General features: G+C 45.6%; 1 protein-coding gene across 1 annotated transcript; it reads left to right on the top strand.

The window, feature by feature from the left end:
- Positions 1-339: 339 nt before the first annotated feature.
- Positions 340-24,812, top strand: Ddx24 (DEAD-box helicase 24). The gene is made up of 9 exons (XM_041633070.1): positions 340-409; positions 1,692-2,408; positions 6,809-7,339; positions 8,086-8,239; positions 8,539-9,054; positions 10,018-10,093; positions 19,724-19,912; positions 21,438-21,567; positions 22,846-24,812. The coding sequence occupies exons 2-9, from the start codon at positions 1,697-1,699 to the stop codon at positions 23,109-23,111; spliced, it is 2,574 nt and encodes an 857-aa protein (XP_041489004.1). The 5' UTR covers positions 340-409; positions 1,692-1,696; the 3' UTR covers positions 23,112-24,812.
- The last annotated feature ends 863 nt before the right edge of the window (positions 24,813-25,675 follow it).

Here is a 25,675-nt window from a genome sequence, read left to right on the forward strand (position 1 = left end):
CACTACGGAACTGCAGAACCCAGTATTTTCAGTAGAGGCTTAGTGTTGTAGGTCAGGTAAGAAAACCTTCAAGACTAACAGTAAGTACTGCACCCAAACTAGGTTATGCGATCTCTTGCGCTCCCTAGCGTCCGTGAAAGAGCTCCGAGACGCAGCCTAAATGATAAAATACTCAGAGAGCGAGGGCCAAGCGGAGTACCAAAGCCAAGCCTCTTCCTTCCCGCCCACGTCCTGAACAGTGCCAATCAGACGGCTGCTTCCGCATGGAGGCGGTACTTCCTTCTGCAGCGTGCACGCGTGCGTGAAGTCCCGCCCCGGAACTGCAGTTTCAGACGCTGCTGCTGCAGTTCCGGGTCAGGTTGGCGCTGACGTCTCGGTGCTGGAGAGAAGTCTGGCGGTGATTATCCTGGTGAGTGCGGTGCGCGTGGCCCCTCCGCGGCCGGCTCCCGGTGTCCCCAAAGCATAGTGGGTCACGGGTGCACCCTCAGCCGTGGTTTCCGGGCGGCCCACGCCTGAGGCCGGTAACCACGCATCCAGGCCCAGGAACCTCCCTTGAAAGTCTCGTGCGACCGCAAAGCCTGAGGACCTCTTGAAGGCGGTGCAGGGCACTTCCCAGGTCCCATTTTTAGTGACATTCCCTTCGGTTCGTCGAGGTGGGACCGAGGTGCGGTGGGGTCGTTGTGTAGTCGGTGTCTGGGACCGCTGCATGAGCCTTGCCTGCGAGTCAGTGTGCTGCACTATACAACAGGCGCCATGCTAAGCGGGTTTTGACGTGCGTCACCATGTCGTATTCAAATGACGACCCAGTGGGTTCAATACCTCATTATTCTTAAATAGTAGATGAGGAAACTGAGCCACAGAGGGGTTTATCAAAGGCTCCGAGGTGGCAAGTGTTGAATCCAGATATGAATCGAGTTTTACCTTTTTGCTCCCACAAATTCTGTTCTTTCTTATTTAAAGAGGATCACTGTGGAGCCACTTCGACTCAGATGAGTCTCACATAACCCATGACCCTTTTTAAAGACATGGTCTCGTGTGGCCGTGGCTGGCTTTGAACTCCTGGAAGGCTTGATACCCACTAAGCATGGTTTTACGCAGTGCTGGGGATGGAACCTAGGGCTTCATTCATACTAGGCTAACACTCTGAGCTACAACCCCTGCTAGCGCTCCATCACTTAAAATGTAATTAGAAAAGCTGCATGGGGTGGAGATGGTATTGCCTTGTTCTAATAGGGAAGAGAGCTTGGCGCACTCTATCCCCTAAAGCCGGAAATGAAAATCCATCTCCAATCCTTACTCCATCTTAAACATGGCCTCTGTAGGTCAGGCATTATTCTGTCACCTCTGTTGTCATTCCAACTATTTGTGTATAGCGTGAAAGTAGATATTAGCTTGGCCCTCTCTTTTTAATAGGATTAAAACACTAAATTCTGAGAAGATCGGTAGTATTGTTGAAGGTTGCATACAGTTAAGTGTGGGGGCTGGGATCCTGACTCCAGTTAGCTCATGTTACTATATCGCCTGTGTTCCGTCCGCTCCGAGCCCAACTCCCTATTCTGTGGGTGTGCCTCATTTTCTGGCTGGGAGCATCTGCTCTCTGTATGTTAAAGCATCTTTGGGTTCTCGGTTGTGTGTTGCCATAGAACCCATGCTTCACAGTCGCTAACCTGAAAGAACGTTTTTTGTTTCAGCAACCATGAAGATAAAGGAGACCAAATCAAGGCCAAAGCCGCCGAGCCGTGGTGTGTTTCAGACGAAGGGCATCAAAGTGGTGGGGAAGTGGAAGCAGGTGAAGATCGACCCAAATCTGTTTGCGGATGGACAGATGGATGACTTGGTGTGCTTTGAGGAACTGACAGATTACCGTTTAGTCTCCCCTGCCAAAAACCCCTCTGGTTTCTTCTCAAACGAGGAGCCCAAGAAGAGAAAGGCCCAGGCTGTTTCGGAAGAGGAGGAGGAGGAGGATGAAGAAGAAGAGTCTAGCTCCCCGAAAAAGAAGACCAAGCTGAAGAAACGGAAAGATGTGTTAGTGGCTGCCAGAGGAAGTACTGCCCAGGATGAAGTCAAAGATTCTGAGCCAGAGACTGTTTGTTTGGATCAAAAGGTAGGGGAAGCAGCCTCGGGAAGCCTGGCACAGGCTGTTCCAAAAAAGAAGAAAAACAAAGGGAAAAAGAAATTAGATCTTTCCCAGAGCACCGCCTCTAAAGTGCCCAAGAAAGCAAAGACGTGGATGTCTGAAGCGCACGACCAGAAGGCAGACGTGTCCGCCTGGAGGGACCTGTTTGTGCCCAAGGCCGTTCTCCGAGCACTCAGCTTTCTAGGCTTCTCTGCACCCACCCCGATCCAGGCTCTGACCTTGGCCCCTGCCATCCGGGACAAGCTGGACATCCTTGGAGCTGCTGAGACAGGTAAGGGCTGTTCTTTCTGTCCTGAGCAGGAGAGCGTGTAGATCCAGGCTTTGGTTGCTCATAGGCTGGAAAACTGGAGGAGGGCAATGTTAAGAACATGACCGCAAAAGCTGTGTTGAGAAAGCATCCAGCTCTGGGCTGAAATCTGCCCCTGCTGACTTTGGTACCCTTGCTTTATCTCTGTAGAGTGTGTGAGATGGGGGTGACAGCACTACCTAAGGCCTTGCCGTCAGGCTTAGAGTCTTCTCTTACAGTCCTACTGTAGAGTTTTTTAAATCAAGAATGGATGTTAGATTTTTATTTATTTATTTTTTGCAAATGTTCTTTGTGCATGTATTTAGGTTTGTGGGATTTTGTTTTTATTCTATTGATAATGGTAAATTATATTGGTTTTCAGGAATGGAAACAAAACATTCCTGAGAAGCAGTGAACTCGATCACAATGTGCTGTTTATATATTGGATTTGGTCAAGTGTGAACATGAAATGAGAATATGCATCTCTAGTTTTATTGTAATGTTCTTGTCTGGTGTTAGAGCTGATAGTAACATTGGTCTCGATAACTTGTGAAGTGTTCTGTTGTCAGTTATCTGAAAGAGTTTTAAATAGTTGATGTCTTTTTCACCCTTAAATATTTGTTAAAATTCATCTGGACTTGGTCTTCCGTTTTTAGGAGGTTTTTAAAGGCAGATTTAAAATTTTGAAACATTAGAGTTTTTTGTTTTAATTCATTTTTTTTCCCTGTATGATAGTTTTCAACTTAAAATTCTATCCAGTTTTCTGTTTCATGTAGCTGATGGTCTGTTACCAGGCTCATAAATGTTTTATATATTAAGACATTCTTGTCAGTTCACTAGGTTAGCTGACTCCTTTCCATGACAGAGCAACCATCTGTATCCTGTAGGGGGCTTTTTGTGACGTCTGCGTTCATCTGCCGCTGTTCCTTGGCTTCGTTCTGATGGTAGCATGGTCTGTCCTTCCCATACTGTTCTGTAGATTTAGTTTGACAAACTGCTTTTTTGTGTAATATCCGTTTCTTGTGTGTAGTGCATAATTTTTGTTCTTTAACTGAATTATTCAGGCCATCTGTACTTCATGTGGTTACGGAAAACAGCTGCGTTTAAGTCCGTTCTGACTTTCCCCTAGTTGTCCAAGATGTTCTTTGTTGTTTGTTACCTTACTTGAGATTGAATTTTTTGGTGATATTACAGATTAAATATTTATTTGAAATATTTGAGACACTCTTTTAGATTTGGATTTGAGACACTCTTTTAGATCTGGATTTTTTAAATTAATATTTGCATCTACATAGTGGAATATCTTAGGGATAGGATCCAGACTATGTATGAAATTCACTTATATTTCATACACTCCTTAAACATATAGCCTGTAGGCCATGCTGGCAACTCAAAATGTTTAAAATTTTTTAGTATTTGGGAATTCAGATTTTTGGGGATGTATTTAGGATGTTTTTAGGAACAAACAGAAACTGATGGTACGTGCCTTTAAGAAGCAGGAAGGTCTGTGTGTTCAGCCTGGTCTACAGAGCAAGTTCCAAGCCAGCCAGAGCTGCATAGACCTTCATTTCAAAACAAGACAACAGAAAACAGGTGCTGTGGGGTTTTACCAAACCAAGTACTTCATCTCTCTACTTTTGCCATGTGTCCTTTTCTGCAGGTCAGCTCTGTCTACTTGGAGTTAGAGTCCTTCCCTAGCAAGCCTGGGTCCAGTTGCACAAGCCTGTTTCATTATTGGGCCCCGTTCCTGATTTGTTCAAATGAAGGAGTGTATTGTAGCCTCCTTGGTTTAATACTTTTCTAAAAAGCCCCCAGAACCCAAGGAGACATATGCACTGGCTTAAAGGGTGTAACTCGGGAACAGCTTGATTGGAGAGATCGACAAAATGTTGAGGACAGAGGGCTTCCATGTGTCCGTCTGGGCATACCAGCCTTTATGAGTTCTCCATCTGGGAGAGCTCTTCAAATCCCATCCTTTGCAGTGTTCTTATAGAGCTTCCTTCCATTATGTAGACGTGATCTGTTAAAGCCTTGGTCATTGGAGATGGACATTGGTCTTCAGTCCTCCTCTCTGGTGCTCGCGAGGGATGTGCATGAGAGGTCCAGCCTGTGGCCACCAGCTGCGTCCTGAAGTTTTCTAGGTGCAATTAGTCTCAGTTCACAGTTTCTCATTAGTTTACATAAGACCCTGTTACTCCTGAGGCCAGGAACGGAACGTGGAGATGAACTATTAGAACACAAGATGCTCCTGTTGAGAGGTTACAGTTGTTTCCAGAAATTCTGTGCCAGGAACTGGGAATGAGACCAAATACACATTCATTGCGCTGTCTCCTTTCTTGTTTTGCTGGCCACAGGCCTTTGTGGTGTCTTTTAGTGTTTGCCTTAGGGTTCACAATCTGTTACGGTTTGTGCACATATATTTACCATAGTTTGCCTTCAAGTGATACAGTGCCTTGTGTGTGATACAAAAGCCTCAAGGGCGTATTTCCATATCTCCCTCCTTTGTATTTTTGTTGTATGTTTTTTGGTTGTGTGTTTCTATCTGTGTTGGAAATCAGAACTATGCTTTAACTGTTTTGCTGTAAGCAGTTATTTTTTAAAAGAGGTTTAAAAAGTAACAGTTTCTTTCTGTTTCTGTAATTTCTGATGACTTCATTCCCTGTGTAGATGGAGATTCTCATGACCACCATCCTTTCTTCTGCACAGAAGCTTTTAGCGTTCTTTGTAACAGCTCTGTCTGCCAGCAAATTGGCTCAGCTTTATAAGCTAATGCGGCCTTTGTTTTGTCTTTGTTTTCTGGGTAGTTCTGAATTGTCAGTTTTATTTTTCCTAGATTGTTAGTTACAGATGCTGCCGTGATATATTTCGGTATTCTTTGTCTTTGATGAAAGTGTAGTTTTTCTTAAACTTTTGAAGTTTTTTGTTCTAAGCTTTTGCTTCTTTGCTGTGATTATTTTTTTACTTGAAACTGTTCACAAAAGTTTTTTCTCTTTTTTCAAGTTTTCAAAAACATTTCTATATGTATGTGCATTTATATATAGGTTTGCGCAAGCCAAGGCCCGTGTGTGGAGATCCTAAGACAACTTGTGGGAGCAGGTTCGCTCCTCCCCCATGTGGGTCTTGGGATCAGTCACAGATCGACAGGCTTAGTGGCAAGTGTCTTTATCCATTGAACCATCTCACCAGCCCTTGAGAGTTCCTTGCAGGTTCGGATTAGGCTTTTTTTTCTTCTAGAGACCATGATCGATCCCCCCCCCCCCCCCCCCGCCCCAGGACATTCTTGCTTTTCACCTTTAGTATCTGGGAAGGGTACCTTTCAGCTCTCCTAGTAGATCCCCAAGCACAGACGAGATGCTGCTGAGCTGTCTGTACTTTTCTTTCTGCACATTTACGTAGATTGAACGCCTTTTATGTCTTGAGCATTTATATGCTGTGGTCATTTTCTGCAGATTGATGTATAACAGCAAAACTAACATTAATTTCTTCTTCACAGTTTCATGGAAGGACTATTCATTCTTACTGTAGTAAGAATCTTAGTGACCAAGTCATGACTTTTTTCCCCCTAAGATGAAACTTTACAGCTTTAGATCAGAGAACACCTTACAGCTTCCCTTTAGACTGAGCTGCTCTGGGAGAGCTCGTCTCAGGTGCTAGGACAGCGAGCAGGGGCACACAGTCTGATAGCAGATCTCTGCATGACTAGCAAGCAGGTGGTAACATTTACGCTGTGAATACACTGGACAGAAGGAAGACTTGTGTACATGGAGCCAGTGTGAGAGTTCCCCGTACTACTTGGAATGATAAGCAGCTTGAAGTTTATGAAATGCTTATTTATGGACTTGTCAGTTTAATACTTTTGGGGCCGTAATTGACCATGAATAGCTGATGCAGAAAGTAAAATGACAACTAAGGAGAAAAGCTGTGCTTCAGATTTTCAGGTTGTAGTGTCCTTTTTGACCTCTAGGATGATGTGGGCTCCATATGCCTTCACAGGTCAGTTTTAAACACGCGGGCCTAGAGACAAACTGGTTAGGATTCCTGAAAGAACTATTGATTGCATTCCTTCTCTGAAGAAGGTTGAAGTGATGCACAGGTTTTTCCGCAATAAAACACACTCACCTTTCTTTTATGGTTTCATCACTGGGGTATTTGCTCATTGTCACTGGTGACATCAGGTCTAGAGCCAGCATGCTGTGCCTTTCCTTGTTTTATGCCACATACCTGGCTGCCATGCTCTTCAGGAGCCTGTGTAGAGTGTTGATGCTTTGGATAGGTCACACTGACCCTTAGTGCTTTCAGTGTCCCTTATTTCTATGCAAAGGCAGGAGCTTCAGACAGTGATGTGCTGCATCGTGGATTCCTGTTGTGTTTGCTTTGCTCCTAAGGAAGCGGGAAAACTCTTGCGTTTGCCATCCCGATGATTCATGCAGTGCTGCAGTGGCATAAGATGAAGGCTCCACCTATCCCGCATAGCACTGGGATACCACGGAGGGAGAGCAGGGTAGGAGCCGCTGCTGATCTGGGGTCACCTCGCACGGATGGGACTGAGTCTGGAGTGTTGCTTGATGAGACCAGAACTGAGAATGAAGCGCAGCCCAGTGAGGCTGGGGCGAAGGCCGAACCCGAAACTAGTGCCTCTACGTCAGCCCGGGCACTGCTCTCCCGTGATGATGATGATGATGCTGGTGAAGGACCTTCTTCCTTGGTTGAGGACAAGCTTTTCCCCAAGCAAAATGAGGATGGAGGAGAAAAGCTTGATGAAGAGCAGCCTGGGAAGTTAAGACAGGAGCTGTGTAACCATGTTGCTGTCTATAACTTACACCCACGGCGCCCCCTGCTGGGACTCGTCCTGACGCCCACTCGAGAGCTGGCCATCCAGGTCAGACAACACATTGATGCTGTGGCCAGGTTTACAGGTGAGATTTAGTTCCACTGAATAAGTGTTTCCAGATGCCAGGTGACAGCAGTGAGAGCTGTGGCTCCTGTCCTCTAGGAGAGCTTTCTTATTTGCTGGAATTAAGTCCTTTAGAATTGTTGAATTTCCTTAAGGGGACCAGATATCTAAAATGTTTATAGAAACCTAACCTTTTAATAGCAAATTTGCTGATTGCCTTGAGGTAAAACCTTAATTCTATACCTTTAGGGAAGGGTTTCCACACTACAGTCTTTATCCTAGTGCAAGCCACATTGCATGGCTGAGTTCTCACTCAAATGTAAGGCACTTGCCGAGCACCTCAGCTGTGTTACCCTGTGTGTTCACCCCTATCCCTTGGCCCAGAAGCAGCCCTCTTCCTGAGAGACAGCAACTCAGGCCTCAGAAGAGCTCAGGTTCACTCTAATGGGAGGGAATGGAGAGGGCTCCTTACGGCGTGTCACATAAACATCCTGCCCAGCACTGTAGTGCACCACTGCTCGTGGTCAGAGCTGTGCAGCTAAGTCTGACCGGGGTCAAATCCAGCCTTTCTCTTGGGATTAGAAGAAAATGGCAAAGTAGACAGGGTCCAGACCACAAGCTACAGGCTGTCTGCTAAGACCTCTAGGAGTCAAGCCAGACTGACTTTCAGCACTCCATGGCACAGAGAGCTGTGCTGGCGACCATGTGCTAGTCCAAAGGATGGCAGCCAGGTGGAGTAGCAATGTTTGTCTGTTTTCTGTCCCGTAGGGATTAAGACAGCAATTTTAGTTGGTGGAATGTCCACACAAAAGCAGCAGAGGATGCTGAATCGCCATCCAGAGATTGTGATCGCCACCCCTGGTCGACTCTGGGAGTTAGTTAAAGAAAAACATCCTCATTTAAGCAACCTTCGGCAGCTCAGGTGAGAGGCGGCCCCTCTCCCTTCTCTTACCCTCTCAAGTGAGCCTGAGGTGTGTGATGTGTGCAGGAAGGCATGGGCAGTGCTTTCTCACTATCACAAAATACTATGGCCACCCAGGCCCTATCCTTGCAAACCAAGCATGCACGAGAGAAGTTGGCTGATGCCCTAATGGCAATGGTAGGGTGCTTGTATGTATATGTGAATGAGAGTGTATGACTGGGGTGGGAGTGGGATATCATGTAGAGGTTCTTCTTCCCTGCAGTTGCACTAACCAATGATGTGGCCTGTCTGGTCTGCAGGTGCCTTGTGATAGATGAGGCTGATCGAATGGTTGAGAAAGGCCATTTTGCTGAGCTCTCCCAGCTTCTAGAGATGTTAAATGACTCCCAGTACAACCCCAATCGACAAACTCTTGTTTTTTCTGCCACACTGACCCTGGTACACCAAGCTCCTGCTCGAATCCTTCATAAGAAGCATGTGAAGAAAATAGATAAAACTGCCAAACTTGACCTTCTCATGCAGAAGATTGGCATGCGGGGCAAGCCAAAAGTTATTGACCTCACGAGGAACGAGGGTACAGTGGAGACCCTGACAGAGACCAAGATCCACTGTGAGACAGATGAGAAAGACTTGTATCTCTACTATTTCCTCATGCAGTACCCAGGCCGCAGCCTGGTGTTTGCCAACAGCATCTCCTGCATCAAACGCCTCTCTGGGCTCCTCAAGGTCCTGGACATCATGCCGCTGACTCTGCATGCCTGCATGCACCAGAAACAGAGGCTCAGAAACCTGGAGCAGTTTGCCCGTCTGGAAGAGTAAGTGAAGCCTGTCTCCAGAGGCCTGGCTTTGAGCCATGAGCCACTGTACCCAGGGGCCCAGGGAACTGGGCACCCCGCCCCGTCAGAAGTTCCTTAGGAGCAGAAGACAGGCTAGCCCTCTTTTTTCTTCTTCATCCTTCTTTTCCTTAATTTTATTTCTGTATTTGGCAGTGTCACACATTCATTGTGTTTGTTTGCTATTAATGTTCTCAGAGTCTTCCAGTAAGTAGTTAGACTACGGATGAAGTCCTGGGCATCCAGTCACTTCTAACACCCCTGAGAAGTGGCAGAATGCATTGTGATTAAAAGCAGAGACTATAACCAGAATATCTGACAGCAAATCCCCAACCCTTCACTTCCTTGCTGGTCAAGTTAGTCAGTGTCCCTGTGCTTCATTGTCTTCATATTTAGGGTAACAGGTGCTGATGGGATTGCTAGCAGAATAAAATGACTAGCAACGGTGAAGGGAAGGTATTGGAACTCCTGCCCAGTGTGACCTTGGATAATCACGAGCCCCTACCTCTGCTTATTGTCATCGCTCTTCTCACTTTGTAGATAACAGAGTGATGTCTAGAAAAGTTTACCAGCTGCCCAAGTTTTCACAATGTGGAAGTGACAGGGCTGGGTCCCAGAGGGATCTGTCAAACCCCAGAGCCTACACCACACCTCCTCATGTTTGTCCCTCTGCCTGTGGACCAGAGTACAGGTTGTCTGTCCAGGGAAGAGTGAGGTAACCTGTCAGTATGGGAGAGAGTAAGTGAGAAGGTATTAGGAGGTAAAGACACTGATCCAGGATGTATGTGACCAGAATATAACATGTGCTTTTCTCAGCCTCGGCTTAATTGTAAAAGGGAGGTGATAGTATTCCCTTGTGGGGCTGTAGTGTGGAGTGCTTAGTGGGTGCTAAGCTGACTAATAATTGTTATTTATTTTTGTTGTTGTTGTTTGTTTCCATTACAGCTGTGTTCTCTTGGCAACAGATGTGGCAGCTCGGGGTCTGGATATTCCTAAAGTTCAACATGTCATCCATTACCAGGTATGGCTCTTAGCATGAAAGCCCCTCCCCGCCATCCTGCTCCTTACAGTGAATGGGAAAGTGTTAAAGCAAAGGTTGGAGCAGAGGGGAGGAATATTTCCCTTTAGCATGTTCCCATTAGCATCTAGTGCCCGTTGTGACTGCTTTTGAAACAGCTTTTGATAGCAGCATCCTATCAAGTAACCTTTCTCTTTAGGCCACTTATATCTACAGATTAAAGTGTCAGTCCCTCCCACCCCCTTACCTTCCAGTGGCATGGCTGAGTGTTTATCTTAGTGTGCTTTTGTTACTTACAGAATACCTAAGGCTGGGTGCTTTGTAAAGAGGGAGTGCCTGTTGATTCTGGGGGCTGGAGAGTTCAAGGGCGGCCTGCTACCAGTGTCTGCTCTGCTCCGCTCCTCTCTGCTTCTGCTGGGAGCCTTGAGGTGGAGGAGTGCGCAGAACAAGTGGGACGGCCAACACGAAGGAGACAACATTGGGTGACATCTCTTGGTAACCAGTCTGCCCCGAGAGCAAGAACTCACTCCATTCCTCTTTCTAAGCCATCTGCAAACACTTCCTGCTAGGCCCCCAGCACTGCCGCCCTTGTTATGCTGAAGAGTTAAGCTGCAGCAGGAGTTTTGGTGGGGACAGACCACAGCAGCGTTTTTGTTTTTATAATTTTAATTTTTATTGAAAATAGATTTTTTTCATATAGTATATTTTTCTCATATAGTATATTCTAATCATGGTTCCCTCCCCTAAGTCATCCCAGATCCTCCCCATCTTCCCACTCCCACACATCTATACATCTATACCTTTTCTTTCTCTTTCTCAGTACAAAATGGGCAACAAAACAAAAACAGAATAGGACAATAACAAACAGAAAAAAGGAGCCAGAGATAAAGCATAAGAAACACATACAGATGCAGAGACACATACACTCCCACAGACAAATCCCGCAAAAACACAAAATCACAAACCTTGATATATAAACAAAAGACCTGTAAAGAAAAAAAAAGCCCAGACAAAGCATGAGACAAAAACCCTCCAAAAATACCATTGTTCATTTTGTGTTGGCCATCTGCTTCTAGTCATGGGGCCTGCCCTTAAGTGTGGTTTGTGTGGGTTTGTGTTTGTGAACGCTAGTCTGCATAAGCACTCACTAGCCCATAGGGATGACAATTCTAGGTAGGCATCAGCTCAGCTTCTTCATGTTTAGTGAGTTATGTAGGTGTTGTCTTCAACAGTAGGGTCTTACCATCAGTTTGTGGAGAGCGACAGTTACCATTAGCAGTAGCCTGGGTTGTTTGGGGTTTTATATAAGACCCTCACAGCAATGTGTTAAATGGCTAGTCTGATGTGCAGTGCAAGACCTCCCTTGGCTAAATCCCAGCTGTGACCTTCATCAAATTCTTTGGTCTCCACCCTAGGTTTTCTCATTTTGTGGATGGCAGGGTAGTGTGTTGCTGGGTTAGGAAGGCATATGTAAAGATCTTGGGCTGCTCAATTGGAAACACTGACTACATGTTCTGGAACAGCAGCAGCAGTAACAGTGATTGTGAAGAGCAAACAGCAGCAGGTAGTTGTAGCTGGGAGCATGGGCTCCAGGTCCTCCTGCCAGGAATAGAACACCACTCTGAGGCCTCAGGGTTGATAGCTTTGGCGAGGACTTTGGCACCATTCATTTTCGTGCTGTTACCTATAAGCTGGCAGCAACAAGCACACCTGCCCGTTAGTTGTTGGAACTGACTGGATAGTGAAGCATCCCCACAGTGTGGAAAGCCTGGCATCTCTTAGGGCAGTTTTTGTAAGCAGGGTTTTTGTTAGGACCACTGGTTCCCCAGTTACACAGAGACTTAATATTAATTATAAATGCTCAGCTGATAACTTAGGCTTGTTACTAAACTAGCACTAGCAACTTGTAGTTTGCTACTACATTTCTTTTTTTTTTTTTTTTCATAAACCTTTTATTGCCATTTTTGATATATTTTATGCCTACAAGATATAAATAGTATATTGATAATAACAGTTAATAATATAATAAATGCTCGTTGAGTCATTATCCAATCCAAGAATTAAAAACATAAGAACAGAATTTTTAATTGTGCTAAACTACAAATAACGCAATTTCTACCAGCCATTTTCTTTTTTTTTTTTTTTTTTTTTTTTTTTATAAGCTCAATGTCCTTTATTTAAGGCTAGAAACCAAATATGAGTGAGTACATCCCATGTTCCTCTTTTTGGGTCTGGCTTACCTCACTCAGGATAGTGTTTTCTATTTCCATCCATTTGTATGCAAAATTCAAGAAGTCCTTGTTTTTTACTGCTGAGTAATACTCTAATATGTATATATTCCATACTTTCTTCATCCATTCTTCCGTTGAAGGGCATCTAGGTTGTTTCCAGGTTCTGGCTATTACAAACAATGCTGCCATGAACATAGTTGAGCATATACTTTTGTTGTATGATAGGGCCTCTCTTGGGTATATTCCCAAGAGTGGTATTGCTGGATCCAGGGGTAGGTTGATCCCGAATTTCCTGAGAAACCGAAACACTGCTTTCCAGAGTGGTTGCACAAGTTTGCATTCCCACCAGCAATGGGTGATTGTACCCCTTTCTCCACAACCTCTCCAGCAAAGGCTATCATTGGTGTTTTTTATTTTAGCCATTCTGACAGGTGTAAGGTGGTATCTTAAAGTTGTCTTGATTTGCATTTCCCTGATCGCTAAGGAAGTTGAGCATGACCTTAAGTATCTTTTGGCCATTTGAACTTCTTCTGTTGAGAATTCTCTGTTCAGCTCAGTGCCCCATTTTATAATTGGGTTGATTAGCCTTTTACGGTCTAGTTTCTTGAGTTCTTTATATATTTTGGAGATCAAACCTTTGTCAGTTGCAGGGTTGGTGAAGATCTTCTCCCAGTCAGTGGGTTGTCTTTTTGTCTTAGTGACAGTGTCCTTTGCTTTACAGAAGCTTCTCAGCCTCAGGAAGTCCCATTTATTCAATGATGCCCTTAGTGTCTGTGCTGCTGGGGTTATACATAGGAAGTGGTCTCCTGTGCCCATTTGCTGTAGAGTACTTCCCACTTTCTCTTCTATCAGGTTCAGTGTGTTCGGACTGATATTGAGGTCTTTAATCCATTTGGATTTGAGTTTTGTGCATGGTGATAGATATGGATCTATTTTCATTCGTCTACAGATTGACATCCAGTTTTGCCAGCACCATTTGTTGAAGATGCTCTCTTTTTTCCATTGTATACTTTTAGCTCCTTTATCGAAGATCAGGTGTTCATAGGTTTGTGGGTTAATGTCAGGGTCTTCTATTCGATTCCATTGGTCGACTTCTCTGTTTTTATGCCAATACCAAGCTGTTTTCAATACTGTAGCTCTGTAATAGAGTTTGAAGTCAGGGATGGTAATGCCTCCAGACAATCCTTTATTGTATAAGATTGTTTTGGCTATCCTGGGTTTTTTGTTTTTCCATATAAAGTTAATTATTGTCTTCTCCAGATCTGTGAAGAATTTTGATGGGATTTTGATGGGGATTGCATTGAATCTATAGATTGCTTTTGGTAGAATTGCCATTTTTACTATGTTGATCCTCCCAATCCAAGAGCAAGGGAGGTCTTTCCATTTTCTGGTGTCTTCTTCAATTTCTTTCTTCAAAGACTTATAGTTCTTGTCAAGTAGATCTTTCACTTCCTTGGTCAGGGTTACCCCAAGGTATTTTATGCTATTTGTGGCTATCGTGAAAGGTGATGCTTCTCTGATTTCCCTCTCTGCTTCCTTATCCTTAGTGTATAGGAACGCAACTGATTTTTTGGAGTTGATCCTGTATCCTGCCACATTACTAAAGCTGTTTATCAGCTGTAGGAGTTCTTTGGTAGAATTTTTGGGGTCGCTTATGTACACTATCATATCATCTGCAAATAATGAAAGCTTAACTTCTTCCTTTCCAATACGAATCCCCTTGATCTCCTTATGTTGTCTTATTGCTATTGCTAGAATTTCAAGCACTATATTGAAGAGGTATGGAGAGAGTGGACATCCTTGTCGTGTTCCTGATTTTAGTGGGATGGCTTTGAGTTTTTCTCCGTTTAATTTAATGTTAGCTGTTGGCTTGCTGTAAATAGCTTTTATTATATTTAGGTAGGACCCTTGTATCCCTATTCTCTCCAAGACCTTTATCATAAAGGGGTGTTGAATTTTGTCGAATGCTTTTTCAGCATCTAGTGAAATGATCATATGGTTTTTTTCTTTCAGTTTATTTATATGGTGGATTACATTGATAGATTTGCGTATGTTGAACCAGCCCTGCATCTCTGGGATGAAGCCTACTTGATCATAATGGATAATTTTTCTTATGTGTTCTTGGATTCGGTTTGCCAGTATTTTATTGAAAATTTTTGCGTCGATGTTCATGAGTGAGATCGGTCTGTAATTCTCTTTCTTGGTTGGGTCTTTTTGTGGTTTTGGTATCAGGGTAACTGTAGCTTCATAAAAGGAATTTGGCAATGACTCTTCTGATTCTATATTGTGAAATACATTAAGGAGTATAGGTATTAGTTCTTCTTGGAAGTTCTGGTAGAATTCTGCATTGAAACCATCTGGTCCTGGGCTTTTTTTCGAAGGGAGATTTTTGATAACCATTTCTAATTCTTCGCGAGAAACCGGTCTATTTAGATCATTCACCTGGTCTTGGTTTAGCTTTGGTATATGATACTTATTTAAAAAAATGTCCATTTCTTTTGTATTTTCCAGTTTTGTGGCATACAGGCTTTTGTAGTAAGATCTAATGATTCTCTGAATTTCCTCTGTGTCTGTGGTTATGTCCCCCTTTTCATTTCTGATCTTATTTATTTGCGTGTTCTCTCTCTGTCGTTTAATTAGTTTGGATAGGGGTTTGTCGATCTTGTTGATTTTCTCCAAGAACCAGCTTTTTGTTTCATTGATTCTTTGGACTGTTTTCTGTGTTTCTATTTTGTTGATTTCAGCCCTCAGTTTTATTATTTCCAGTCTTCTACTTCTCCTGGGCGCGTCTGCTTCTTTTTTTTCTAGAGCTTTCAGGTGTGTTTTTAAGTCCCCAATGTATGCATTCTCCGTTTTCTTTAAGTGGGCACTTAGTGCTATGAACTTTCCTCTTAGCACTGCTTTCATTGTGTCCCATAGGTTTGAGTATGTTGTCCCTTTATTTTCATTAAATTCAAGGAAGACTTTAATTTCTTTCTTGATTTCTTCCTTGACCCAGGTGTGGTTCAGTAGTTGACTGTTCAGGTTCCATGAGTTTGTCGGTTTTTTGGGGGCAGCGTGGTTGTTGCCTTCTAACTTTAATCCGTGATGATCTGATAAGACACAGGTGGACACTGATATTTTTTTGTATCTGTGGAGGTTTCCTTTGTTTCCGAGTATGTGGTCAATTTTTGAGAAGGTTCCATGAGCTGCAGAGAAGAAGGTATATTCTTTCCTATTTGGGTGGAATGTTCTATAGATGTCTGTTAAGTCCATTTGCTTCATTACCTCCAATAATTCTCTTAATTCTCTATTAGGTTTCTGTCTGATTGACCTGTCCCTTGGAGAGAGAGGTGTGTTGAAGTCTCCTACTACTAGTGTGTGTGGTTTGATGTCTGCCTTGAGTTCTAGTAATATTTCTTTTACATAAGTAGGTGCTTTTATATTGGGGGCGTATATATTCAGGATTGAGACCTCCTCCTGATGAATTGTTCCTGTTATGAGTATAAAGTGACCGTCTCGGTCTCTTCTGATTGATTTTAGTTTGAAGTCAGTTTTGTTAGAAATTAGTATGGCCACACCTGCTTTTTTCTTAGGACCATTTGCTTGAAAGACCTTTTCCCAACCCTTTACTCTGAGTAGGTGCCTGTCTTTGTGGTTGAGATGTGTTTCTTGCAAACAGCAGAATGTTGGATCCTGTTTTCGTATCCAATCTTTTAGCCTGTGCCTTTTTATAGGTGAATTGAGCCCATTAATATTAAGTGATATTAATGACCAGTGGTTGTTTACTCCGGTTATTCTTATTGCTTTTGGTAGTAGAGATTGTGTGTCTCCCTTCTTTGAGATGTGCTCGTGAAGGGTCATTAGATGCCTGGGTTATTGTAGGCAGTGTTGGCAGTGTTGGATTCCTTGGGTTGCGATTTTCCTTCTATTACTTTCTGTAGTGCTGGATTTGTGGCTACGTATTGTTTAAATTTGTTCTTATCCTGGAATGTCTTGTTTTCTCCATTGATAATGAACGATAGCTTGGCTGGGTATAGTAGTTTGGGTTTATCATCCATGGTCTCTTAGCTTCTGCAGAACCTCTATCCAGGACCTTCTGGCTTTCATAGTTTCCATCGAGAAGTCAGGTGTAAGTCTGATCGGTTTACCTTTATAAGTTACTTGCCCTTTTTCTTTTGCAGCTCTTAATATTCTTTCTTTAACCTGTATATTTTGTGTTTTGATTATTATATGGCGAGGAGATGTTTTTCTTTGATCCAGTCTGTTTGGTGTTCTGTATGCTTCTTGAATATTTAAATGAATATCTTTCTTTAAGTTGGGAAAGTTTTCTTCCATAATTTTGTTGAAAATATTTTCTGGGCCTTTGAGCTGTGACTCTTCTCCTTCTTCTATTCCTATTATTCTTAGGTTTGGTTTTTTTATTGTGTCCCATAGTTCCTGAATGTTTTGTGTTGAGAATTTGTTGGCTTTGCTGTTTTCTTTGATCTGTTCGTTTATTTTCTCTATGGTGTCCTCAGCATCTGAGAGTCTTTCTTCTAGCTCTTGTATTCTATTGATTATGCTTGTTTCTGTAGACTCTGCTCGTTGGCCTAGATTTTCCAAATCCAGCTGGTCCTCAGTTTGTATTTTCTTCTTTGCCTTCATTTCAGTTTTCAATTCTTGAACTGTTTCCATTACCTGCTTGATGGTTTTTTCTTGGTTTCCCAGGGTATCATGTACGTATTTACTCATTTCTTCAAACTTTTTGTTATACTTCTCATCCATTTCTATAAGGGCATTTTTTACATGTTGTTTAAGGGACTCTACTATCTTCATAAAGTCGATTTTTTCCACTTCTTCTGTGTTAGGTTGTTCAAATACTTCTGTTGTAAGATCATTGGGTTCTGATGTTTTCATGTTGTTTTTCGGATTATTGGGTGAATTCTTGCCTTGGCGCCTGCCCATTTCCTCCTATTGATCCTATTCAATGGGTCCTTTAAAAACCGGATCAGGTTTCCCTGCTGGCCAAGGGCTCCGCTTACAAAATGCCCTCACTCTCTTTCGTGGTTCCTGCTGCAGGCCAAGAACCCTCTCACCCCTCCGAAGGATCTTCAGGACAGGACCAGGCTCCCCTTGTGCCAGTGACCTGGCCAACCAAAAGCCTACCTCTTTGATTCAATTGTAGTAGGGCGAACTGCTCTCCTTATTGCACGCCTGTCCCTGCCGCTTGGGTCTGCCGCTGTGCTGGTCCCCGAAAGCCTCTTCCTGTATGTGGTGTTGCTCTGCCGCGTCTGGCCGCCGCGCCGCTCCGCCGCTCCGCCGCGTCTGGCCGCCGCGCCGCTCCGCCTCTCGCTACTACATTTCTTATCTACATTCTACCACTTGGCAGTACCTTTTTTTCAGCGCAGAATGCTCATCTTGCTTCTCGTGTAACCTCTACCTGCCCAACTATTGGCCAGTCAGCTCTTTATTAACCAGTGAGAATAATACATATTTACAGTGTACAAAAAAAGATTGTTCCACAGCAGCTTTTTTTTATTATTTTTCTTTTTTTTTTTTTTTTTGCTTTGAAAAATATTTTGTGAGTACCAATTTCAGATTAGCACATCTCTGGAACAGGTACTGGGTTGCTTATAGACGATTCCAGGACCACACAACATAGTCCCAGCCCCAAGAAGTACTGCATCCCATAGTGGATAAGTGAGATACGGCCACCACTATAACATAAGATGGGAAATTATCACATGTAACACAGTTTGAGAGCTGTTGAGTGCTTTCCAGAAGATGGTGCCGTTCCAGGATGGAGAGGTTGGGGTGTGCGGGGAGAAAAGGGCTGTGTGGGTAGCTGTGTTTGGGGAATGCCTTAGTTAGGGTTCTGCTGCCGTGATAAACACCATGACCCAAAAGCATCCTGGGGAGGAGAGAATTTGTTTCGCTTTACAGTTTACAGCCCACAGTGAGGGGAGGGCAGGGCAGGAGCCTGGGGTAGGAACTGGAGCTGACGGCCATGGAGTGCTGCTCGCTGGCTTGTTCCTCCTGATTTTCTCAGATTGCTTGCTTATATAACCAAGACCACCTGTGGGAGTGCTCACATCAATCATTAATCAATAAAATGCCCCACAGACTTGTCCATAGGCCAATTGATCTGATTGCAGTGTTTCCTTAGTTGAGGTTCCCTCTTCCCAGATGACTTAACTTATATCAACTTGAGAAAACCTAACACAGGGTCACTACTGAGAGTGAGTGAGAGGAGGACCTTGTTGGGATGTGAGTAGGTGAATACTTGTGGCCAGCAGAGTCAGCTAGGAGCGGGTGGCTGAAGCCTAGAGTCACGGTCAGGAGTTGGCTCTTCATTCTGTAACATGAAGGGTGGCAGGCCTCATTGCTAGAACATGGTAAGCGGTCTGTAGTGGACACTGAGCCACTGCACTTCATTAGTGGTGGTCACCCCAGGAGGCAGGGAGGCAGGGCGCGAATACTCTTGCCAGGCAGTCTGTGGACAGTGTACCTGTAGGTTGACCTGGGCTTCGCAGGTCTTTGAGTCCTGGCTCCCACATTCATTTAGTTGGGTAATTAGGGGAAGTGAGCAGACCACTTTGTATTTTAGTTTCCTGCTTTACAATATGTGAGTAATGATCAAGTATTTCATATGACTAGGATAATTTTACCTTCATTTTATTTTCTTATTTTGTTTATTTTTCCAAACAGGATTTTTCTCTGTAGCTCTGACTGTCCTGGAATTTTCTTTGTAGACCAGGCTGGCACAGAGATCTGCCTGCCTCTGCTCTCCAGTGCTGGGAATAAAGGTGAAGGCATGTGCTACCACTGCTGGGCCGACATTACATTTCTATTGCTGTGATAAAACAGTGTGACCAAGGCAATTTAGAAGAAAGGGTTTATTTATGGCTAATGGCTTATGGTTCCACAGTGATAAGTCCACAATGAGGGAGGAGAGCTAACGGGTAGAGGCGGGTGGAGCAGGACCGGAGAGCTCAGCTGCAGATGGGAAGCAGAGAGTACACTGGAAATGGCACGTAGCTTCCGAAGCCTCAAAGCATCTCATTCACACCACACATACAGAGTGTTCTGTGGCTGGTTGGCCTCGGGCAGTCACTCAGTCACCGTGCCGAGTCGGGACATTGCAAAGCTGAGACTGAAGTAGACTAGATGGCATTGGTTACAGGGGCGTGGGAGTGGCGAGTAGGGGAGACACCCAGGTTGATTGTGAAGAGCTGAGCCAGTGTGGAGGCCATGGGAGCCTGGTGGGTGGACTGTCAACTTAGGAACAATCTGAGTTTCTGGAAGTGGGGCTACGTTGATCCACAGTGCTGGAGAGGTTTCTGTCCCTCGGAGAGCAGAGCCAGTTTGGGGGGTGTGGCTCTGAGGGAAAGAACACTGTTGGGCAGTGTCTGTGCGCTGATCCTCCTTGCTGCTTTGGCAGGTGCCCCGCACCTCAGAGATTTATATCCACCGGAGTGGTCGGACTGCCCGTGCTACCAGTGAAGGCCTCAGCTTGATGCTGATTGGGCCCGAGGATGTGATGAACTTCAAGAAGATTTACAAAACTCTGAAGAAAGATGAGGACATCCCACTGTTCCCAGTGCAGTCAAAGTACATGGATGTGGTCAAGGTAAAGCGGTTAGCCAGCCGCCCCCCCCCCCCCCCCCCCCCGCACAGAGCGCCTTGCTCTGAGACCAGAAGCCTTACCCTAGAGAACTGAGAAGTGGTTCTGCTTATGGCTGGATGGTGGCTTTTGTAAAAAGGCTGGGAGAAAGGCAGAAAAGGGTTGTGGTGATATTTTTCTGTGCTTTAACAAATAAAGCTTGCCTGAAGATCAGAGTTTGGAGCTAGCCACTAGTTAGCCATAGAGGCCAGGCAGTGGTGGTACATATCTTTAATCCCAGCACTTGGGAGGCAGAGGCAAGACAGATCTCTGTGACTTCAAGGCCAGCCTGGGCTACACAAGATAGAATCAGTCTTAGAGAGAAACAGAGCCAGGCAGTGATGGCTCACACCTTTAATCCCCAGCACTAGGAAAGTGGAGACAGGAAGGGATACAGCTGGGTGGATAGAGGGATATAAAGCGGGAAGAGATAGGAGGCATAGCATTCAGTCTCAGTCTGAGGATTCCTGGAGACAGGATCACCCGTTCGGTCTGAGGATTCGGTAGTGGTTAAGAACTAGGGGCTGGCTGCTCCGCTTCTCTGATCTTTCAGCATTTACCCCTTTATCTGACTCGGGGTTCTTATTATTGAAGACCAATTAGAATTCGTGCTACATTTTCTCCCCCTGTCCACTTTGGTGTCTGATCTTGAAGTCTCCACTGCTTCCACTCCAACTAGACAATGCAGTGAGTCAATCTGTCAGAGAGCTGTGTACAGCAAGGTAGATGCTGAAGGTCTGGTGTACTCCTGTAGCAGAGACAGTAAGGCTTGCTTTCTCTATCTCTATTCACTGTGAAGGTGTGCCCTAGGTCACAGTGTAGCAGACTAATAGAGGATATTTTCCCCAGAGGCTCACCAGTGTGTGTCTAGGCCCACAGCACAGTGAGGTTTCCGTGGATCCCTGAGGCTAGCAGGCATGTGGTTCTGATGTGGGGAGAACTTTCATCTTTCAGAAGAAGGGGTGGAGTTTCAGCCATTGAGGAAGTAGAAACAAGGGGCAGTTGGAGGGCCTGTGGCCACCTGGCATGGAAGGTTTGTTGGTCGTGTGAGGATTTGTGATGGGGCTGGTGGGAGGTGGGAAGGAACACAGAATTCCTATTGAGCCTGGGAGCACCCCGTTTTCATGGCTTGTTATCCTCACTGCACGTGATCTCCCATGTCAGGTGAAGGGGGCATTATATCACTGCATTCTGACCCCAAAGCCATGAGAAGAATTGGGGAGACCAAATGTGACTCCTGGGGAGACTAGTTCAGTCTGGCCACCCTTAAGTTGGCAGCCTGGGACAGTCCTCTGTGAGGCACAAGCAGGCTTTCGTGGTTGTGTGGGTAATGATGACCAGGTGTTGGCAGGAGCCCAGGCAAAGGGTTTCAGTGGGATCTGAGTTAGCCTCACTGCTCAAAGAGCAGTTTAGGACAGTTTCAGTGAAGCTCTGCTTGCTGAGAGGCCTGGGCCCTCTGTCAGATGGGAATTTTGTGCTCATGTCTCCTCAGGAGCGGATCCGTCTAGCCCGGCAGATTGAAAAGGCTGAGTACCGGAACTTCCAGGCTTGTCTGCACAACTCCTGGATTGAGGAGGCGGCGGCAGCCCTCGAGATTGAGCTGGAAGAAGACATGTACAAAGGTGCGCCCAGGCTGGGTGGGAATGGGAGCACAGCACTGGATTTCTCTTAACTTGCACGTGGTTGGAACCATCGTCACTTCTGTGACCCATGAGAAACAGCAGTGTGCCCTTTTCTTGTCTCATGCCTACTCATCCCGTGTGGGCCTGCCCTCGACCTTTCCTATGTGTCTGATTCTGTCTCATATGGACAGCCCCTGGAGTCTCCGACCAGGAGCAGACACAAGCAGGATGTCCTTGTTCATGCAGCCTGATCTCTTACTGTGTTAGCCTCTTTGTATGCCTCTTTCTTCTTCTATAAGACAGGTCTCCTAGCTTAAGATTGAGTAAAGGGGGCAAACTGGGTACAGGTGTGCTCAAAAAACAGGTTCAGGAAACTGTTAAGTCATTATTTATCGTTGTAGTTAGTACTGCACCTGCCTTCCAAGGCAGCAAAGCACCTCCATATCTCCCTTAACACCCAGCCTCTTGGCATGAATCGAGTGGGAACTGTGTTCTTTTACATGCAGGGGAAGGCTCCCAAAGAGAAGGAATCTGTACATTAGAACAGCTCTGTCACCAGGCATTACCTAAGCCCTCTTCTGTCTTTGGGCCAGAAGCCGAGGAAGGGACCAGGCTGTACGGCCTTGCGTAGGGAAGCTGAGAACTACATCTGGGGCTCATGACAGCGGTTGTGCTCCTTCTACAGAGCAGCTCAGCTCAGCTGGGGTGTTGGCTTCTCTGCCCAGCCATCAAGTTGAGAGGCAGACTGTTCTCGGTGTGGGAGCCAGGAGTTTGCCAACAGTGCGTTCCTCCTTGAGGCTCTGGCCTAGGGCTCAAACAGAGCTGTGAATCCCTGGCTTTCCTTCTTGACAACCAGGCTTGCTTGGGTGGGGACTTGGGCTTCGTCCACCTCAGTGTGCAGTTACAGCATTGGTTGGGGAGGTACTGAAGAATCAGGCTGCAGAGAAGTGTTTACTCTCTTCTGAGGAGTGTGTGGTTGCCATACTTGGTGGTAGTGTGTAGCTGCAGTGGTAGAGCAGCAGACTTCAGTCAGATGTGAGCTCCGATCTCTGACGGTTTGCTCTGCACCAGTGATGTGACTCCTAAGCCCGAGTTGCCTTCTCTGTAAATTGAGGACTTTCTGTCTTTACTGGCCCTGAACAGTGATGCATGGTGGCCCATTGCATCCCTCCTAAACAGAAGTTCCCCTTCTGGTTCTCAACTTAAAGCACCACAGCTTATGTTAGTCTAAAGAAAGTGTTTTTGCATAAACATGATGTTATATTTGTGTCTCTCAAGGAGGAAAAGCCGACCAGCAGGAAGAGCGTCGGCGACAGAAGCAGATGAAGATCCTGAAGCAGGAGCTACGCCATCTGCTCTCCCAGCCACTCTTCCAGGAGAACCTGAAGACCAGGTACCCCACACAGTCTGGCAGGCCGCCTCAGCTTGTGGTGGCCCCCAGGAATGGCGAGTCTGCGCTGAGCTGCCTCTCCAGACAGAAGAGGAGGAGGAGGAAGCCAAAAGAGCATCGGGCACCGCCACAGCCAAGTTCGAGCACAAGCTAACTGCCCCCAGAGTGGTGACCGCTTAGTGGTACCTCTCCTCTAGCTGTCTGTGAAAGCCTTCCTAGCCTGCGCTTCACTCCGCCATCCACCCGGGAAAATGTCTCACTCTTCCATCTTTTAGCCAAAAAGATCTCGTGCACACGTGTGTTGTGGAGTAAGTGTAGTAGCCAGCAGCTGTGTCTCTGCATCCAGTTTATGCAGGCTTTTCTTGTGTACACCTTGGTTTCCCAATTAAAAAAAAAAACAAGTGGGAGCAGAGAATTGCCCTGAGGGTACTGCAGTGTTTTATCATTAACTCTGAGATTCCCTTGGGCCAGCCCAGCACTGTCCCTTCATAGGGGAAATGGTGTCACTGTATCACACACTGCCAGGTCTTCAGCCTATGTCCCTGTCCTTTTCCATAGTAGTTTAATACCAGCTCCTTTTCTGTGCCTACTCTCTGCTGTCTTATCTAAGCCACCCTGGAAGGTGGACAGGGAAGAGCTTGCTGTCCCTTGGACCGCCCTCAGCTCATAAGGGTATCAGTCACTAATCTGTAGGGTCAAGAGAGACCACGGGATCTGGCCCAAGCTCCTGGTCACGATTCCATGGATTGTCTTTGTCTTAGACTTTTTGTAAAACAGATGACTCAGCCTGAATTGTCATGTGTCATTCCTGGTGTATGATGTGTTCTTTATGAGGAACTCAGTGCTCTGGGCTGCTTGCCTCACAGTGCTGGCCATAGTTGAGCTGGCATCATGGCCTAGTGTAAACACACTGTGGAACAGTGACGCCTGCTGCCCAGCCCCTGGTCAGTCTGGCTGCACAGCCTGGACTTTGAGACAGATGTTCACAGGCATGGTTCAGATGTTTGGCTTGAGGAGTCTGGATTTTAGTACACAGGCATGCCTAAATATCCTAATATGTAAGAAACACAGTCTCCTTTATCTCGTAGCAAGGTTGAGAGGTAGCCATGGGGACTCCCTTTTAGCCTTGAGCCTAAACTCAGATTTTGATGTCACTGTTGACTGATTGCCTGGCATTAAGATACCTTTTAACCCCTGAACTAATAGAGAGAGATTGAGCCCAGGGCCTCATGTGCTATGCAAGTACTGGGTTATCTGAACCATATATATGTACGATGTGATGGAGGATGGGGGCTGCTCACCCATGGAGATAATTGGTTCTGGGGATCTTGCTCAGGTTGTTAGGCTTGGATGGTGAGTGCTTGTATCCATTGAGCCTTCTGCTGACTACTTCTTAGTTTGGATTGTCTCATTGTCTAGGCAAGCCATGAACTGGGAACCCGCTTGCCCCAGCATCTTCACAAGCAAGGATTATAGGACTGTACTAGTCATAGCTATTAGATACTTATTGATTTAAATTCTCATTTGGTAGTCTGAGATCATGGTATATCTTAATACCTTTTTTTTCTGTAGTTGAGAAAGTGAACCTTTAGTGGTTAAGATTTAGCCATCCACCCAGCAACCAGATGAGATGTTGGTAACCTGGGGCATCTTCTGTCTGAGTGAGTTTTACTGTTCTGATGTTAGAGACACAGCAACACCTCCAGGTAGGTGCCCTTCCCGTAACCCTACTGTCTACTGACCTGTCTGGGGGGACAAAGCAAACATCAAGAGATGGCCTAGGAGCCTTCACTTTCCAAATGATGCTGTGAGATGTCTGTGGTGTTGATAAGCAGGCTCAGGCCCCACCCGCACACACTTGATAAGATAGGGCCAGTGTTCCAAGCCCATCTGTGTCCACTAGTACAGGCTTTGGTCAAGTCTGTACACAGCTTCCCACACCCCTCCAGCGTGGTCCACTCACCAGTGGCCTGTGGGAAGATGGTGGTGTTCATTATGTAACTAGTATCTAACATTAAGAAGCCAGTCTGAAAGATAGAAATTGTTTTAATGCTACGAATGACGTTTTCGTCTAAAGGAAGCTGAAGGGCTTGGCCTTGGGCACTCACTGAACCCCAAGCTCCGCTGTCCTAGGTCAGCTGTATACTTGGCTCTTAGACCTGTTGCACTGCTCCCCTATGGCTCATACTTTGGGAAGCCACTCACTTCTGAGGCATGTTTCTCTGCTTCCAGAGCTCAGCGGTGAAATGGCTCGGGCAAGGTCGCACAGTTGAGAATTGCACTTGGGCAGCTGAGCCTAGCAGTTTCTCCTATTGTAGGAAGACAGCCAGAGCAGGCACACTGCTCTGTTATTGCCTCTACTAGTTGTTGCCTCTGGGAAAGTGAGGGACACACAAGTATTTGCAAAGATGACCTCTTACAGCACCTGTGCTTCCATTGTTTTGTCTAGAAAGAGGTGGCCGTAGGTATGCTGGCATGACCTGTTGCTGTAGCCTAGTTAGGAACTGCTGTGGGCAACCAGGTTTTAGCATGTTCTCTAGTCTCCCCATTGCCCTGTTCTTAGACTCATCTGAACTCGCTGGAGCAGCCCAGGCAGGCATTCTGTGTTCAGACCATTCAGCTGGGAAGTGAAGAATAGTCTGGCTGAAGAAAGACACGGAAATGGGGCCCTGCTCTTCTGGGGTACTTGTCATAGACCCCAACGCTCATACCCAGATC

Source organism: Microtus oregoni, unplaced genomic scaffold (genome assembly GCF_018167655.1).
Source record: "Microtus oregoni isolate MIOR12 unplaced genomic scaffold, Mior012 000043F_ref0000047, whole genome shotgun sequence".
Taxonomy (NCBI): domain Eukaryota; kingdom Metazoa; phylum Chordata; class Mammalia; order Rodentia; family Cricetidae; genus Microtus; species Microtus oregoni.

Coding starts and splice junctions, on each gene's coding strand:
- Ddx24 (XM_041633070.1), top strand. CDS start 1,697: ATGAAGATAAAGGAGACCAAATCAAGGCCAAAGCCGCCGAGCCGTGGT. Junction 7,340..8,085: donor TGCTGTGGCCAGGTTTACAG/GTGAGATTTAGT, acceptor TCTGTCCCGTAG/GGATTAAGACAGCAATTTTA. Junction 8,240..8,538: donor AGCAACCTTCGGCAGCTCAG/GTGAGAGGCGGC, acceptor TCTGGTCTGCAG/GTGCCTTGTGATAGATGAGG.